The sequence below is a fragment of the Salvia hispanica genome, chromosome 1, assembly GCF_023119035.1.
Source record: "Salvia hispanica cultivar TCC Black 2014 chromosome 1, UniMelb_Shisp_WGS_1.0, whole genome shotgun sequence".
Lineage (NCBI taxonomy): Eukaryota > Viridiplantae > Streptophyta > Magnoliopsida > Lamiales > Lamiaceae > Salvia > Salvia hispanica.
Genome location: NC_062965.1, coordinates 43,384,082 through 43,400,297, shown reverse-complemented (window position 1 = coordinate 43,400,297; position 16,216 = coordinate 43,384,082). Strand labels below are relative to the sequence as shown.

At 39.7% G+C, this 16,216-nt stretch overlaps 2 protein-coding genes across 3 annotated transcripts; both read right to left on the bottom strand.

The window, feature by feature from the left end:
- Window positions 1-8,701: 8,701 nt before the first annotated feature.
- Window positions 8,702-9,634, bottom strand: LOC125197500. The gene has a single exon (XM_048096259.1). It carries the CDS (start codon window positions 9,632-9,634, stop codon window positions 8,702-8,704), a length of 933 nt encoding a protein of 310 aa, XP_047952216.1.
- Window positions 9,635-11,925: 2,291 nt separating this feature from the next.
- On the bottom strand, window positions 11,926-13,092 carry LOC125207592 (transcription factor MYB14-like). 2 transcript variants are annotated; one of them, XM_048107032.1, is made up of 3 exons: window positions 12,906-13,092; window positions 12,546-12,675; window positions 11,926-12,406 (listed from the first exon to the last, which is right to left on the bottom strand). In XM_048107032.1, the coding sequence occupies exons 1-3, from the start codon at window positions 13,036-13,038 to the stop codon at window positions 12,013-12,015; spliced, it is 657 nt and encodes a 218-aa protein (XP_047962989.1). In that variant the 5' UTR covers window positions 13,039-13,092; the 3' UTR covers window positions 11,926-12,012. The 2 variants fall into 2 exon arrangements, with proteins under 2 accessions (XP_047962989.1, XP_047963068.1); XM_048107111.1 differs by having other exon boundaries at window positions 11,926-12,385.
- Window positions 13,093-16,216: the final 3,124 nt, after the last annotated feature.

Here is a 16,216-nt window from a genome sequence, read left to right as displayed (position 1 = left end):
CAACTCGGAGTTGAGTCATTCGATTGACAGAGAAGTTGTAGGATGGTGTGCAGCAATGAACACAGCAGAATTGACAGATGAAGAACTCACGGAGGCCATTATGGAATTCTGCAGAAGTCCCGAGTCAGCTAAATCTAAGGGATCGGCTCATGTGGCTAGTCTGGAAAAATCTCCTGGGTCTGGGAAGGAGACGTTACCAGAAATTGCGGACAAAAATCCCTTGCCCCAGGAGACGAATGGAACAAAAAAAGAGCTGAAGACACTTCCACCGGGCCTCAAGTACGCTTACTTGGAGGAGGATGAGACATTTCCGGTAATAGTCAACAGCAACCTGACCAAGGAGCAAGAGAAGGAGTTATTAGAAGTCATCAAAAGAAACAAGAAAGCAATAGGATGGACTCTCTCAGATTTGGTGGGAATAAGTCCGGATCTTTGTATGCACCACATTCGTTTAGAAGAAGGTGCGAAGGCTCATCGAGATGCACAACGGAAACTGAACCCGAACATGCGAGAGGAGGTCCTAAAGGAAGTGTTAAAATTGCTTGCTCTAGGGATTATCTACTCCATTCCTGACAGTGAGTGGGTCAGTCCTGTCCATATGGTACCAAAAAAATCTGGAATACAGGTTGTTAAGAATGAAAAGAATGAGTTGGTACCCACCAGATTAGTGACAGGATGGAGGATGTGCATCGACTACAGGAAGTTGAACGAAGCCACAAAGAAGGATCATTTTCCCCTACCTTTCATTGATCAGATGCTGGAAAGACTGGCTGGCAAACAGTACTTTTGTTTCCTTGATGGATACAGCGGCTATTTCCAAATCTACGTTAATCCAGAGGACCAAGGGAAAACCACATTCACGTGCCCCTTTGGTACCTATGCATACCGAAGAATGCCGTTTGGATTGTGTAATGCACCGGGAACTTTCCAACGGTGTATGATGAGCATTTTCTCGGATCTGTTGGAAGTATGCATTGAGATATTCATGGACGATTTCACCGTATATGGGAACTCATTTGATACTTGTTTAGCCAGCCTTGATCTAGTGTTACAGAGATGCCAAGAGAAGCATTTAGTGTTGAATTTCGAGAAATGCCATTTCATGGTGATTGAAGGCATTGTCCTGGGTCACGTGGTTTCTGAGAGAGGTATTCAAGTAGACAAAGCAAAGGTGGATGTGATATCAAAATTACCATACCCTACGAACCAAAAAGAGGTGAGAGGCTTCCTAGGCCATGCAGGGTTCTATAGGAGGTTTATCAAGGATTTTGCAAAAATTGCGCAACCACTCACTCGGTTGTTACATAATGATGTGGAATTCGTCTTTGACGAAGGATGCGAAAGGGCGTTCCAGTTGCTTAAAGACAGGTTAGTATCAGCACCAATTATCAGGGCACCAGACTGGAGCCATCCTTTCGAGATAATGTGTGATGCGAGCGATTTTGCTGTGGGAGCTGTCCTAGGACAAAAATTGATGGAAAGAGCTATGTGATCTTCTATGCTTCCAAGACGCTGAATCAGGCTCAGAAAAATTATGACACCACGGAGAAGGAAATGTTGGCTGTCGTATACTCGTTTGAAAATTTTCGACCCTATCTCCTTGGGTCGAGGGTTATAGTCTTCACGGATCACGCGGCGATTAAGTACTTGCTGGCTAAGAAAGAGTCTAAGCCGAGATTAATCCGTTGGGTGTTACTCTTGCAGGAGTTTGATTGGGAAGTAAGAGACAAGAGAGGAACGGAGAATAGAGTAGCTGATCACTTGAGCAGAATACATCAGGGGGAAACAGAGGAGGCCATACCCGATGTCTTCCCCGAGGAGCATTTGTACCTTCTGGAGAAATTTCCTAGACCACCTAACTGGGAAGCAGTTTTGGCTCGACCGGTCTAGGGGAAGCGCACACTAAATGCAGAACCGTGGTTTGCTGATTTAGCCAACTACTTGGTCACGGGAGAGATGCCAAGTTCAGACGAAGTTTCTCGGGCCCAGAGGTGAAGATTAGAAGTAAAGCTAAATATTACTTTGGGGACGATCCTTACCTGTGGAAAATGTGCTCAGATCAAGTGATTAGACGCTGCATTCCCGAATGAGAACAAAGAGATGTGTTAATTCATTGCCACACTTTAGCATGTGGAGGCCACTTTGGACCAAGGAAGACAGCGAGGAAGGTCTTGGACAGCGGTTTTTATTGGCCGACGCTAAATAGGGATGCCTTTGTTTTCTGCCAATGTTGCGAGAGGTGCCAGCAGACGGGGGGAATTTCAAGGAGAGACGAGATGCCTTAGGTCCCGGTGATCGTGTGCGAAATCTTTGATGTGTGGGGAATGGACTTTATGGGACCGTTCCCATCGTCTTGTGGGAACACGTATATATTGGTTGCAGTGGACTATGTGTCTAAGTGGATAGAAGCTAAGGCCACCACAACATGCGAATCGAAGAAGGTGGCAAAATTTTTGAAGACCAATATTTTCAACAGATATGGAGTTCCTCGGGCCATCGTCTCGGATCAGTGAACTCATTTCTGTAATCGCACCATCGAGGCTTTGATAAAGAAATATGGTGTCCACCATAGAGTGTCGACTCCATACCATCCTTAGTCTAATGGCCAGGCAGAGATTTCTAATCACGAGATCAAGGCGATATTGGAAAAAACAGTTAATCCGTCAAGGAAGGACTGGAGCAAGAGGCTCGGAGACGCATTGTGGGCTTACAGAACTGCTTTTAAAACGCCTATTGGAATGTCGCCTTACAGACTTGTGTTTGGCAAGATGTGTCACTAACCTGTTGGGATTGAGCACAAGGCGTACTGGGCAGTGAAAGAACTGAACATGAAACCGACAGCTTGCGAAGAAGAGCGGAAGTTACAATTGCAAGAATTGGAGGAACTTCGGCTGGAGTCATTTGAGTCTGCCATGTGGTACAAAGAAAGAACGAAGTTATGGCATGATAAGAATCTCCGGGTCAAGGAACTTCATGTGGGACAGAAAGTGCTCCTTTTCCAGTCCCGGCTCAAGCTAATGCCAGGAAAACTGAAGTCTAAATGGATCGGCCCATATACCATCATCGGCATCCGAGCAAACGGAGCAGTGGAGATCCAGGGAAGTGCTCCGAACTCTGTTCCTTTCCTTGTCAATGGTCATAGAGTGAAAGTCTATAGGGATAATTCCGAGTTGTGTGTTGTGGACGAAGTTCCACTACATGCACTCCCTACTATCGCCTAAACGGACGGGGGATATTCCCGATGAATTCCTGGGTCAAGGAGTAAGTTAACAATTTTGAAAATACAAACTGAACCAGGGAATCTCGGGAATACTTAAAAAAAAGTGTGTAAATAGTTTAATTACTTTTCAAACTTAGAAAATCCAAAAATATTTTTGAAGCACCAGACTCCGAAGGGAACCGATATTTTTATACTCTAACCTTGACCTAGGAGTCTGGAACCTTCATTTATTTTTTTATGTAGGACATGGTCAAGGGAATCAGCTAGAGAAGAACCTGAAGGGAGAAGTCAAGGGAAGCCTGGAGGAAGGGGTCAAGGAGGGAAAAAGATATTTTGAAATTCAAAATCTGGCCGATATTTATGGAAGTTGTACGGTTGCTTACATCATGCCTGCAACCGCACCATCTTTTCATCAGAAAAGCAACCGTCGTCTTTCTCTCTCCAATAATCCCAAATTGACGAAATCTGATTTACTCTCCCTTCTCTCTACTTTTGCTCTCTCTCTCTAGAAACTAAACCCTAACCAAATTCGACCAGTTTTTCTCTCATTTTCAGATCTGCACCGATGGATTCAACCCAACGCACCGGAAGTTCACAAAGCACGGTGTATGACCCAGCCCTGTTGGCGGAATTGACGCAGAAATTGGGGAGCATCGAGAAAGCAAAAGAAGTGTATGCCCTGTTTGCCGCTAGCCTGATGACGTCTGCGCCGGTCGTACCACCACCGACGATTCCGGCAGACTCGGCTGCACAACCGGCGAATCTTCATGAAGAAGGACCGCAAGATTCTACATCTCAACATGCAGAAACCGCTTCACAAAAGGCGGAGGAAGAGGAGACAGTACACGAACGGCCGGTGGGCGACCAGGATGAAGATGAACCTAAGATTGATGAGAGGGCAGAAAGGAGGCGCACCAGGAGGAGCCTCCTCGATGAAGTCGATGACTTAGTTCCTGATGCTGCAGAGGCAGAGGAGCGCCGCTTGGCCAAGGAAAGGGCGAGGAAAGGAAAGGCGGCGACGACCTCATCTACCCGGTCAAGGAAAGCTCCCTCCGTCAAGGAGGTCGAGGAGACCCTTTCCCCTATAACCGAGGAACCCTCTGTCGAGGAACAAGATGAGCCCATCCCTGAACCCATCTATGACTCTGAAGAAGCTGAAGAGGAGCCGATTCCAGGACGTCCGGAAGTCTGGCTGACTAAAGAGTTGTTAGAAGAGATGAGGCAGTTCGACGACCAAAAGAGGATCGCAGTGTACAAGGAAAGATGTAGCGCCGGGAAGATGGCCAAGTCGGGGAAGCAGTACAGCTCAAGGGAGCTTAAAATGATTGCATGTGATAAGGAATTCCGCGCTTGTATCCAATCGATAGGATTTGAGTGGTTATTACAGCACAGCCAGGAGAGGGTGCCAGTGGATCTAGCAAGGGAGTTTTTCTCCACCTTTCGTTTGAAGAACACCACTGATCTCGACGTGGATTCTATAACGTTCAGGCTTTTTAATGAAGAGTATGAGATGAGCATTCGGGAATGGTCTCTGCGGATGGGGTTGTTTACCCAAGCCGAGGATGAAGAGGGGGCGTGGAATGATAGGATGGTTGGAGTGCCGAAGAACACACCCGGTTTCAAGGTGCAAACGGCATGGGAACTGATCACGCACCCCAAGGCGGGGACGTTTAAGTCCAGCTACTCCAAGGCCTCCCACATTGAAGACCGAATTCTCCGCTTTGCTCAGACGTTTGTCAGTTACAACTTGATGGGTACCGCTAATTCAGCTCTCACAACTACCGACCTCTACTTCACATGGTGCATGGCGAAAGGTGTAAAGGTGCACCTAGGATATTGGCTGGCGCAGGCATGCCACCAAATGACGAGCAACCCTGCGCGTCATATGTACACCTGCCACCTCATCGGCGCTTACCTCCAACGAAACATAGAAATGAAAATTGCCAAGACCGCTCCTTTGGTAGTCATGTGCGAACCCCCGGAGGTGTTCAGTGTTGATTATTTCTTCAACAAGGGGTTGCTGCAGACTCACGGCACCAAGACTCTCTTCTACTCGTTGGGAGATAAGGTGAAAGCAGAGCCGGAGGAAGCCGAGGAAGCCATGCCAAGTGAAGAGATTGAAGAGCTACGCAAGGAAGTCCAGGACGTGAAGAAGGAAATGCAGTCAATGAGGAGGGAAATGATTAAGGAACTTGGTGGGATCAGGAAGGAGTTGAATGGGAATCGGGAGGAAGTGAAGACCCTGAGGGGCAACATTGCAGATTTGGCGGTGAAGTGCGCCAAACAAAATGAGCGAATGACGGAAGCGGTGGAGCTTTCAATGAAAATGTTGAAGTGGATGCAGCAGACGCTCCCCTTGACCCAGTCGAAGGCAACTCCTGGGTCCAGCAGTGAAGTCAAGCAGCCCATTCAGAGCAGTCCCTCCGTCAGGCAATCCGCAGCAATCGCTCAAGCAGTTGATCTCCCCGGCCGTTCCCAAACAAGTTCCAGCCCCATCTAAATCAAAGTCTATAGTGAGGAAGCCAGTACTCGAACAAGCAGCACAGGAGGAGGAAGAGCTGGAGCAGCCAGCAAAGAAGAAAGTAAGAATGACCCGACCCGGAATCCCACCCCAGTCTGGCTCTCGAGGGAGCCAGCCCCAGAAGTGAATCACCATCCCATGACCAAATAACTTTTAATTTTCATTCTTTTAGTTTTTTTTTATTATTTTTGTTACCTATGTGTGTTTTATAATTGTTTGTGTCTTCTCCCACTTAGCCCACTGCGTGGTCTAAGTGTGAGAAGTTTGTATTTTCTGTTTTATTGTGCTTTTCTCACACTTAGCCCAATGCTTGGTCTAAGTGTGAGAAGTTTGTGTTTTCTGTTTTATTGGGTTTTTCTCCCACTTAGCCCAATGCTTGGTCTAAGTGTGAGAAGTTTTGTTTTTGTAACCTGTTTTGTTGTTTTGCATTGATCTCTCTGTTTCCCCCCTTCACGACGATGGCTTGGGGACAAGCTTGAGTGAAGTGGGAGGGGGAGAGGAGTCAATGCATTACTTTGTCTGCATGTTAAGAGTCTGTAAGAATTGAAGATAGGAGGCATTTCAACTTAGAAGCTTTTTCCTGTAATAAGCCTAGTTAATCTGAGTGAAGCGAGAACGATGGAGGATGCCTCTACTTACTCAGTTGTGAAGCCCTACTATATTAGTGAGTTATAAGCCTTAAATAACTTCGAGCTAACACATGTTTAAGGGCCGCCACTGAATGTTTAGGGAGAAGAGTTGTGAAGGAGAAAAAAAATGGGAAATTGGGTTATGAAGGTATAAGCTGGACGAAGTCCAGAAGAGAGGAGAAATGGAGGAATAAGCTGGACGAAGTCCAAAAGGAAAAAAAAAAATATATATATATATATATATATATATTATATAAAGGGAAAAAAATATATATAAAAGAGGAGGAATAAGCTGGACGAAGTCCAGAGGGAAGTTGTCTAGAAGGCAGGGAAGATAATAGCCTGACCCAGGAAAGGAGGAACTCTCATAACCCGACGCTTCAGTGGTGTAGCATTAACTTAAGAGAGAATCGATCCTAACATCCCTGGTGAGGAATGAGTGATCGAGTGAATCCAACAATCGGGTAAGTAAAGGGCTATCTTAACAAGCTGACAGATTGGCTAGGTAAAGGAAGGGAAAGGGCCTATTTGGAGGAGTGCAACCTATTGAATTGACCTTAATCTTGTGGGGACGGATGCCTAAAAGTTGAAGCTAGCTCATGTATATGTGTTTATGTGTTTGTATGTTTTTCTTAAACTTTTTAAGTTTTTAATTGTGTCTAGGTCTAGGAGTCGGTCAGGAGATAACCTTGCTTGAAATTCGCCTTATTCGTTTTCTTTTCTTGTCTTTATACTTTAGGACAAGTATTGTTTAAGTGTGAGAAGTTTGATAAGGCTAATTTCATGCATCGGTTATATGGTGAAAAGCGTTATAATTTGCTGGGTCTAACACGTTTCCTAAGCCAGGTGTGTGAAAAAAATCGCTAGATCAAGGGAATGCTGAAGGAGATGGTCTAGCAAAGGAATGAAGTGAAGTGAGCAGAATTCAAAAGAAAAGAAGGCGTGACGGAGGGAGTCAGTAGCTGAGGGCAACAAAGTCTATCTATACCTCGTTGGGCCCCACTCCAACGCCTATATATAGAAGAGCATGCAACGCACATCATATCACTTTTCACTCTCTTTTAGCTCACACACATAACACACACTTGGGAATGGGAGATCTGGGGTAGTTTGGGGTTACGAAGGGTTCATTTCTTTAGAAGTTCTCAGTTGCAACACCGTCCGCGTGTGGACGAAGATACAATCTCTTTTAATTTCAGTTGTTTTGCACTTTTGCGGTCGAACTTCACTTTCGGGAGTCGACTTGGCTGTTGATGATACTCGTTATCTTTTCGCTTTTGTTGATTTGCGTTTAGTTGTGATATTTTGAGTTGATTTACGTAGATCTTGCTGCTGAGAGTTTATTTTAACAAGTATTATGTCGATCTCTGTTTTATTTTGATGTTGTGGTACTCGATCTAGGAATTCGGTGATAGATCTGTGGTTTATTGACTGATTGGAGGTTGTTGTTCAAATCTGAAGTGATGAAGTGTTTCTGTTGGTTGGAGTTTGTGTCGGACGCTTGGATCCGGAGTGGATTTAGCGTCTGAGGTTGGATCCGAAGTGAGAAAAGGAAGTTGTTAGATGGATTTGAGTTTTCTGCTTGTTTCCTGTTTTACTTAGTCTAGCATCTATAGATCCGTTTAGTTCTTCGTTGTTATGCATCAATTTGATTTAGATTTAGTTTGCTCTGCTCTGATTTCGTTCATGTTGATTTTCTTATGAGTTTTTACGCAATTTGGTTGAAGAAGATGATGTCGCTGTTAGTTAGTACTCGAGTTAGTTATTCTGCCAACTTTTCGTCCGTACTCTGCTTTTTCAGTCATGGTCCCCACAGTCAGTTTATTTCCTAGGTCTAGGTAATTAGAGTAGTTTTCTTAGATCTGGTGATTGAGCAGTTAATTTTCTTGCAACGTTCTCTTGTTATTTCGCCTAGGTCTAGCTATTAGCGTAGGAATTTTAAGATTCCCAAGTTAAGTTTAATTTGTTTTCCTCAACCCAAGAAAAATGCGTGGCAGCAGCCAACACCAAAAACAAATCCAAATCCTTGAACATGATTCTTACGCATCCTTCTCTGTGGGATCGATCCCTACTTCCCTATACTAGGTTTAGTAAAGTGGTTGAGGGTTTTTGAAAGAAGTGCTCTGTGTGCCCGACGACCAGGATTTCCTACGACCAACGAGTTCCAAGACCGCGTGATCTAGTGGATTTGCTGGACCTAGGGAACCTGTTTATTTCCTTCTGTGCGCACCGTGAACACACAAACAACAAGTACTTTCATGTAGCTACTGCTGGTGCTGGCGAGCGGATCGTCGCTCCAGAAACTGGCGTTTTCTTCCTCGTCCTCAACGATCATGTTATGCATGCATACATGATGTCGGTGATTATTGGAAGGTGCCAACCACGGGTCGCACCCTTCACTATAGCCCAACGTGATTGGTGGACTCCGAATGCGCACTCCACATCATTCCGAGCCGCCTCTTGCTTTTTGGCAAACAACTTCCTCCTATCCGTTGTCGGACATGTGATGGTCTTCACGAACACGGGCCATCGAGGGTAGATCCCGTCTGCCAGATAGTACCCCATAGTGTACCGACGGTGGTTGGCCGTGAACTCTACAGTAGGCGCTTGCCCGGCACCCAAGTCATTGAACAATGGAGACTCGTTCAACACATTGAGGTCGTTGTTCGACCCAGCGACTCCAAAGTAGGCATGCCAGATCCACAACCGTTGGTCGGCAACGGCCTCCAACACAATCGTTGGATGTGTGCCCTTGTGCCCGCTAGTGTATGCTCCTCTCCAAGCCATTGGACAATTCTTCCACTGCCAGTGCATACAGTCGATGCTGCCCAGCATCCCCGGGAAGCCGTGGGTGTCCTCGTGCATGCGTACCAATCTGCGAACATCGTCGGTCGTTGGCTTTCTCAAGTATGTGTCCTTGAATGCTTCGACCACTGCCCGACAGAATCTAGCTAGGCAATCGCGTCCACTATGCTCGCTCACATGGAGGTACTCATCAAACATATCTGCAGTTGTTCCATAAGCGAGTTGGCATAGGGCGGAGGTGCATTTCTGCAAAGTCGATATACTTTGCCGCCAGACAGCATCGACGATTTGCATAAAGTACGAGTCACGAGCTACAACTGCGTTGACAATGCGCAGGAACACATGCCTCCGCATCCGGAACCGGCGACGGAACATTTGATCACTCCATCGAGGATCTGCAGCGAAATAATCCATGAAAAGCCGCAAACCAGCTTGTTCACGGTCTCGATGTATATACATCCGAGTACATGGTACTCGGACGTGTTGCTCGTTCCACGCTTGAATAGCAGCTTGATAGCGTTCCACCTCGTTGTTGATTTCTTCTTAGATTACGGGCATCACCGTCTCTAACATTTGAGCCATTTGAGCTTCGATTGCTCGTTGACCTTCACGGCGAGGAGGCATTTTTCTAATTTTAGTGTGAGAGTGAGAGAAATGAAGTTGAAGTAATATGAATATGAAAATGGATGGAAGACTGGTATTTATATATAAATTTTTGAATTTTATAAAAAAAACAAAATTTATGAAGTAGAGTCCCGGTCCGGCCCGAACCCCAAATAACGCTGGGCCGGGACTCTTTGCGGCACAGCCCGGAACAATTAACGCTAGGCTGGGGCGGGACTCAGGAGCGAGCCAGGGACACAACTGCGTCCTCGGGACCGTCCCAAGCCGTGACTCTCCCCCATCCAACGCTGATTTCGGGCCGAGACTCGCGAGTTGCGGCCCGGCCCAGTAGTGTTAAGGATGCTCTAAGACCAAATTCTTATAGGTTAAACAATTAGGAGGAATTAAAATTATAGAAAAAAATACTAAAGGACCTATAAATTAGGTTAAAATTTAATAGGAATTGAAATTAAAACAAAATAAGAAGAGAATATATACATACCGATAAAATTTTGGTTTGGAAGTAATAAGAGGGACTCAAATTAGAGAAAGAAATGAAGAAAATGATTCCAAAAAGATTAATTTAAAAAATTGTTTAAATATAAAATATAAAGTAAAAAAGAAAAGTATTTTTTCCATCTAAGCGAAGATGATCTACTTTTTCTTTTTCAATTCTTTCCAACAAAGATGACTTCTAACTTATTAGGATATAATTAAAATATTCAATTATCTTTTTTTATCTTATTTTATTTCCCTCTCCTATTTTACTGCACCCAACAATTTTTTTTATCTTATTTTATTCATTTTTCCTTCTTTAAAATATCTAAGAACATTTTCACTCTGTACTTAAACTCTTTAAAATAAGAGTGCATAAAATCTGGGCCATCCCAAATATGAGCATCTTCTATGGAACAGAGGCATGTACTTAAATTTGTTCACCTTTATCATGTGTCACAAATGAGTTTATGTAGACTTGTAGGAGTAATATTTAAATTACGAGTTATATTGTCAATTATTGACATTTATTATTTTATATAAAAATTGTTATTTCATCCCAAAAAATAATTATGTTTGTTATTTTGAGTCGTTCTTTAAAATTAGCCATTTTTGTCTTTTAATAAGGCAGGTCTCAATTATCTGATAACAATATTTAATAATCTTATTTTATTAATTTTATATTAGAATATATGCATTTTTTTTATCGTTTACTAATCTTGCTTTAAGATCTATGATAATTCTAGATTTTTTTATTTTTGTGATGCGAAGGAAATATTATACATTTATACTCTGTATAGGTACATTGTAATTATTGGGCACAGGCACTAATGATGTGTTTACATTCTCAATATTGCAAACGAAATAAGTAAAGTACACTAATGATGTGTTAGATTCTCAATGCAAAGGATTAAATAAATTAATAATGGATTATTCTGGAGGCAGACACACACACACAGGGTTATATCACGTTTTTATTGTCATATATATGTAGATGTAATATGTCTTCAACTCATTTAATTACTTTTCCACCCTATTAAAGATAGGAGTATTCTCTTTCTTCACCCCCCATTGAATAGAGTACTCATATTTTATTAAACTTTTTACATTTCTTCGTTACGAATAAAAAATGAATATTCAACGAGGGACGAATGAAGTATCAATACTTATGAGAAGACATAGAAAACTTGTTTAGTGCTAAATGAAAATAAAATACCCTCTCTCCGTTCAAAAAAAATAGAATAATTGATGTATGACACGGGTTTTAATATAGAATTGATAAAATAAGAGAGAGGGAAAAAAAAGTATGAGAGAATGAGAAAAAGTAAGTGAGAAGTAGTGTTAATGGAATGATGTGTAGGGTTATTATTTGTTGAAAACTTTCCATAAATGAATGTGCTCTATTTTTTATGGACGGCCAAAAATGGTAAATGTACTCTATATTTTGTGGACGAAAGGAGTATTTGAGTGTGTATGAGAAAAAAGTATTTGAAGTAATAATGAAAAAAGAGAAAGTATTATAATATGATTTACATTTTATAAAAATGGAAATGAAACATTATTATGAGAATAAATTAAAGAAGAAAGTGAGTAGGAGTAGTATTTTTTTCAAACTGATATAGTAGTATATTATATTGGATTGATATTTACAATTCATAAATGAATATTTATGATTCTCATTCAATATTCAAGATGTATGACCATGAAAATGGAATTTTAAAAAGAAAAGTTTAAACTAATCAAAATTGAGGTAATTCTACAATATCATCAGCCTTACTAAACAAGTTGTGCCAAAAATCCATGCTTCCAGCTTCATCCTGACAAACAGATTCCGACAACGGAATTGAAGAATCGCTATTTCCAGACAATAAATCACTAGTAGCACTCCAATGATCACCGGAAAAAACCTCCGACCAGAAGCTCTCGTCCATCTCCGGCAGATTCTCCGACGACGCCTCACCAGAGGAATGCATCGGCGAGTTCTCCTCCGATGACGAAGTCTCGTTCGCGTACATCCGGGCTTCGGGCTCAGGCCGAGATCTCTGGCTAAGCCTTTTCTTCAAGTGTGTGTGCCATATGTTTTTGATTTCGTTGTCTGTGCGGCCCGGTAATCTAGATGCAATCACAGACCATCTGCGTCAAAATAAAACACATTTTCTTATCATGTTTTGTTTATTTATCTTTTTTTATCAAACATGTCCCTTAATAAATTAGCCGAATCAAAACAAGACACACACATATATATATATATATGGAGTAATGAAATACACACCTATTTCCCAATTCATGATGCAATTTGATGATAATTGCTTCCTCTTCATGAGTGAAATTTCCTCTCTTAATATCGGGGCGCAAGTAATTCATCCACCGCAGCCGGCAACTCTTCCCACACCTCAAAAGCCCTGCTTATAAAAAATTATAAACAAACTTAAAAGATAAAATTATAACTATCGTTACAAACCAAACAAGAGAATTCAAAAAAAAAAAACCTAATCTGTTAACAGAAAGAATTCATTTAATCTATAAATCTGACACTAATGCTCAAATAAAAGAACCCATCCAAAAAAGTTTATACAAATTCACAACAGTTGTTCTGACAACTAATGTGGAACATTGAGTCAGTAACACATACCGGCCAGTTTAGGTAAAGCCCGCCAATTGGCGTGGCCGTTGTGGTTGATGAAGTTGATGAGGACGAGATCTTCGTCGGCAGTCCAAGGGCCCTTCTTCAGCCCCATTTTCTCACAGCAAGGAGCCCTCCCCATTCCTTCAACCTCCTATTTCTTCTTCTTTTTTCCTTCAAAAATTGGGCTTTGAAGAGAATAAATGATTCTGTGTGTGTATGAGATTTATATTAGTGGCATAATGATGCGAAGACTGAATATTTTAATAAAATAATAATAATAAAACAAAAATGCATGCACGAGGGCGGGGTGGGGTTTCGAGGAAGGAGAGTGAAGATTGAATTGAATTAAACGTGGATTTAATTGACCTGCCGCTTTGTGGATATTTTCCAGATTGAATTTTCTATCCTCAAAATAATAGAATAATATAATTACCACTTACTTCTTCACGGTTAGATGTAAATCCATTTTTGCAAAGTCAATTGCCAATTAATTCAATTGTAATATTTAGGCAGTTCACACGGAAAATGAAATCAGAATTGAATATTTGGTAGAATATCCAGTAGACCAGTACCCTTGGAAAAATACGAACTCCATGCTAGTGTTGTAGCAATTGTACTACCTCCGTCCGGCATTAACCGTCACAATTACTTTTCTGCACTCGTTTTATAAAAATGATACTTCTTTCATTCGTCATTAGAAATCCCAAAATACATATTATTTGGGACGGAGGGAGTATCATTTTTACAAAACGAGTAAGAAAAGTAAATGTGACAGTTAATGCCGGACGGAGGTTGTATAATTTTATGGAGTAATGTCATTTCCAATATTGACCTCAAATAATATACTATATATGTAGAAAATAATTACTGCTAATTCAGACACAAATGAAGCACGATGCGTTTAAATGTAAATAAATGTCGCATAAAGTAATATATGTCGCAAACTTAAAATCGAGTCTTAATAAAATTGCAATATTAAGAGACTAACTACTTGATTAATGTATAAATACATGATTAAATTCATTGATTTTTATTTGATATAATTAATTAAGTTTAATTTTTTTTCACTGAATTTTAAATATCTACGCATAGGTTTTGATAAATTCAATTACAAATTCAATTTTGAAAACATTAACCGATCTCATCATGAGACGAATTATAATTTGAATATGAATATATATGTTAAATGGTACTCATACTCCTACTTTTCATAAATATATTAATTGAATATAACAATATATTAAAATGACGTGCAAACGTGATTTAGTATATTGGCGATTTCAAAATTTCATAATATTCTCTTCGTCCACAAAATATAACTCTATCTTTTCATTTTCATTTATTTATCAAAATTCATCTCATCTATTTATCTCGCTCTTATATTGTTTCCTCATTTTTTTCTCTCATATCCATCAAAATTCGTCTCATCGTTTGACTTTTTTTATGGATGGAGTGAGTATTTACGTGGATTGAAAAATAAACATGTTTGCGCATTAAATTTCACTAGTTTTCACCCACGTGCAATGCACGACGAAATATTTTTTCATCATATAATTTTAAATTCTTGATTGATTAAGTAAAATGAGAAACAATATAACTATATAAGATTTAAAATAGAAAAATATACTACATATAATAACAATTCAATTAATGTATACTCCTCAATTCATTTTACACCTAAAGATATTAAATTAAACATATTTATTATGGAATCAAGACAAACACAACTATTTCGACAATGATGAATAAACTATATCAAGTGTTGAAATTTTTGAAAAATATGTTTTAAAACAATCCTTCATAGTTCTCTAATAAAAATAATGTAAATTACACTTTTAATAAAATAATGAATCGTAACTCATAATATTAAAAACGATAAAATTATGATTATAAAAAAAATTCTAATGATAAACTACACAATTTTTTTTTACATTAAATGGTAACATTATTACATTAATGAATAGTGATTCCCCTTTTGAATGTAACAACATGAAACATCTATACTATTTTTATACTACTTTACAATTCTCAATACTTAAATTTTCTTTTTGTAAAAATACAATTCTTTCCTCTCTAAGAATTGTAAGATTGTGATAAAATTCTCGAACCATATACACCCGGTAATATAACTATTGTAATCAAAGAAAAAACACAACAATAAATGAATTGGAAATTACAATGAAAATTAGTCAAGAAAAACCCTCTTTCTGCAAGACAAATTACATCACGGTCAGTGTTCTCGGATTGACATAATATCCCCAAAGATGAAACAACTTCATCCTAATGTATATAACATTTCAAACCTGTCAGACACCTATGAACTTGATGGGCTCCAAAAACCGAGCAATACAATGTTCCTAAAATGTGCAATAAAATGTTGAGAACTTGAGAGAGAATGGACTATGGAGAATGCTTTTGTTGGTGTGTAATTCATCCCACTCTATACCTTTTATAGGCATAAAATTAGGTCATAAGAGATCATGAAATTAAAACATCATAAATTAAAAATTAAGACAATAGACGTTACAATACCTCATTGGCAAAGTGGAATACTATAACACGTGTTATGTTAATTATTTCCAACGGACACTATGTTGAAGGAGTAACGGCATCATATACATAATAAATTCCAATGTCAAATATGTAAATATTTTTGTTTGAGTTTAAAGAATTTAATCAGTCATATAAATTTTAAATATTTCACTTTTTCAATAGAATTTACAATATATGTATAGAAGGAGTAACGGCAATGCAACATAGCCATATTAAATAGTAATGGCATATTGTTCAATTAAATAGGTAACTGCAATTTGTAGCCACATTTTAACATTGAAATATTGATGACATTTACTATACATAAATATTTATAGCAGTTACTGCAAATATACAAATTTATTAAACATCGCCCAAAATTTATACAAATTCAAATTTATACCTAAAACTCAAAAATATTTACAATTTAGATCAAAACTCATCTTTTATATATGTATAGGTAGATACTTATACAGGGCAAATTGAAAAATCAGGGAGATGTATAGAGGTTAGAGGGTTGGTATTAAATAAGTATTGTAGCTTTTCATGATATTTTTCCCATCATTCAGATATGGCAAATCTTTGGGGGTTTTGCTTGCCATCAAAACTAATAAAAAAAATTAAACGAAAATACAGACAAAATTTGACCTCCACATAATATTTCAAAATTAAACACTACTGTTTTCTTTTACATCGGCTCACTATAGGCTACTAGCGCGAGTAAAAATTGTGATTTAAATAGAGACTATCTTGGGTACGTCGGAATTAGATTCTATTTAATCCCT

Bases quoted from the DNA above. Each gene is read 5' to 3' on its own strand.
- LOC125197500 (XM_048096259.1), bottom strand. From the start codon at position 9,634: ATGTATATACATCGAGACCGTGAACAAGCTGGTTTGCGGCTTTTCATG.
- LOC125207592 (XM_048107032.1), bottom strand. From the start codon at position 13,038: ATGGGGAGGGCTCCTTGCTGTGAGAAAATGGGGCTGAAGAAGGGCCCT. The intron at 12,676-12,905 runs GTATGTGTTACT...TTTTATAAGCAG, and splicing joins GGCTTTACCTAAACTGGCCG to GGCTTTTGAGGTGTGGGAAG. The intron at 12,407-12,545 runs GTGTGTATTTCA...ATTTTGACGCAG, and splicing joins CATCATGAATTGGGAAATAG to ATGGTCTGTGATTGCATCTA.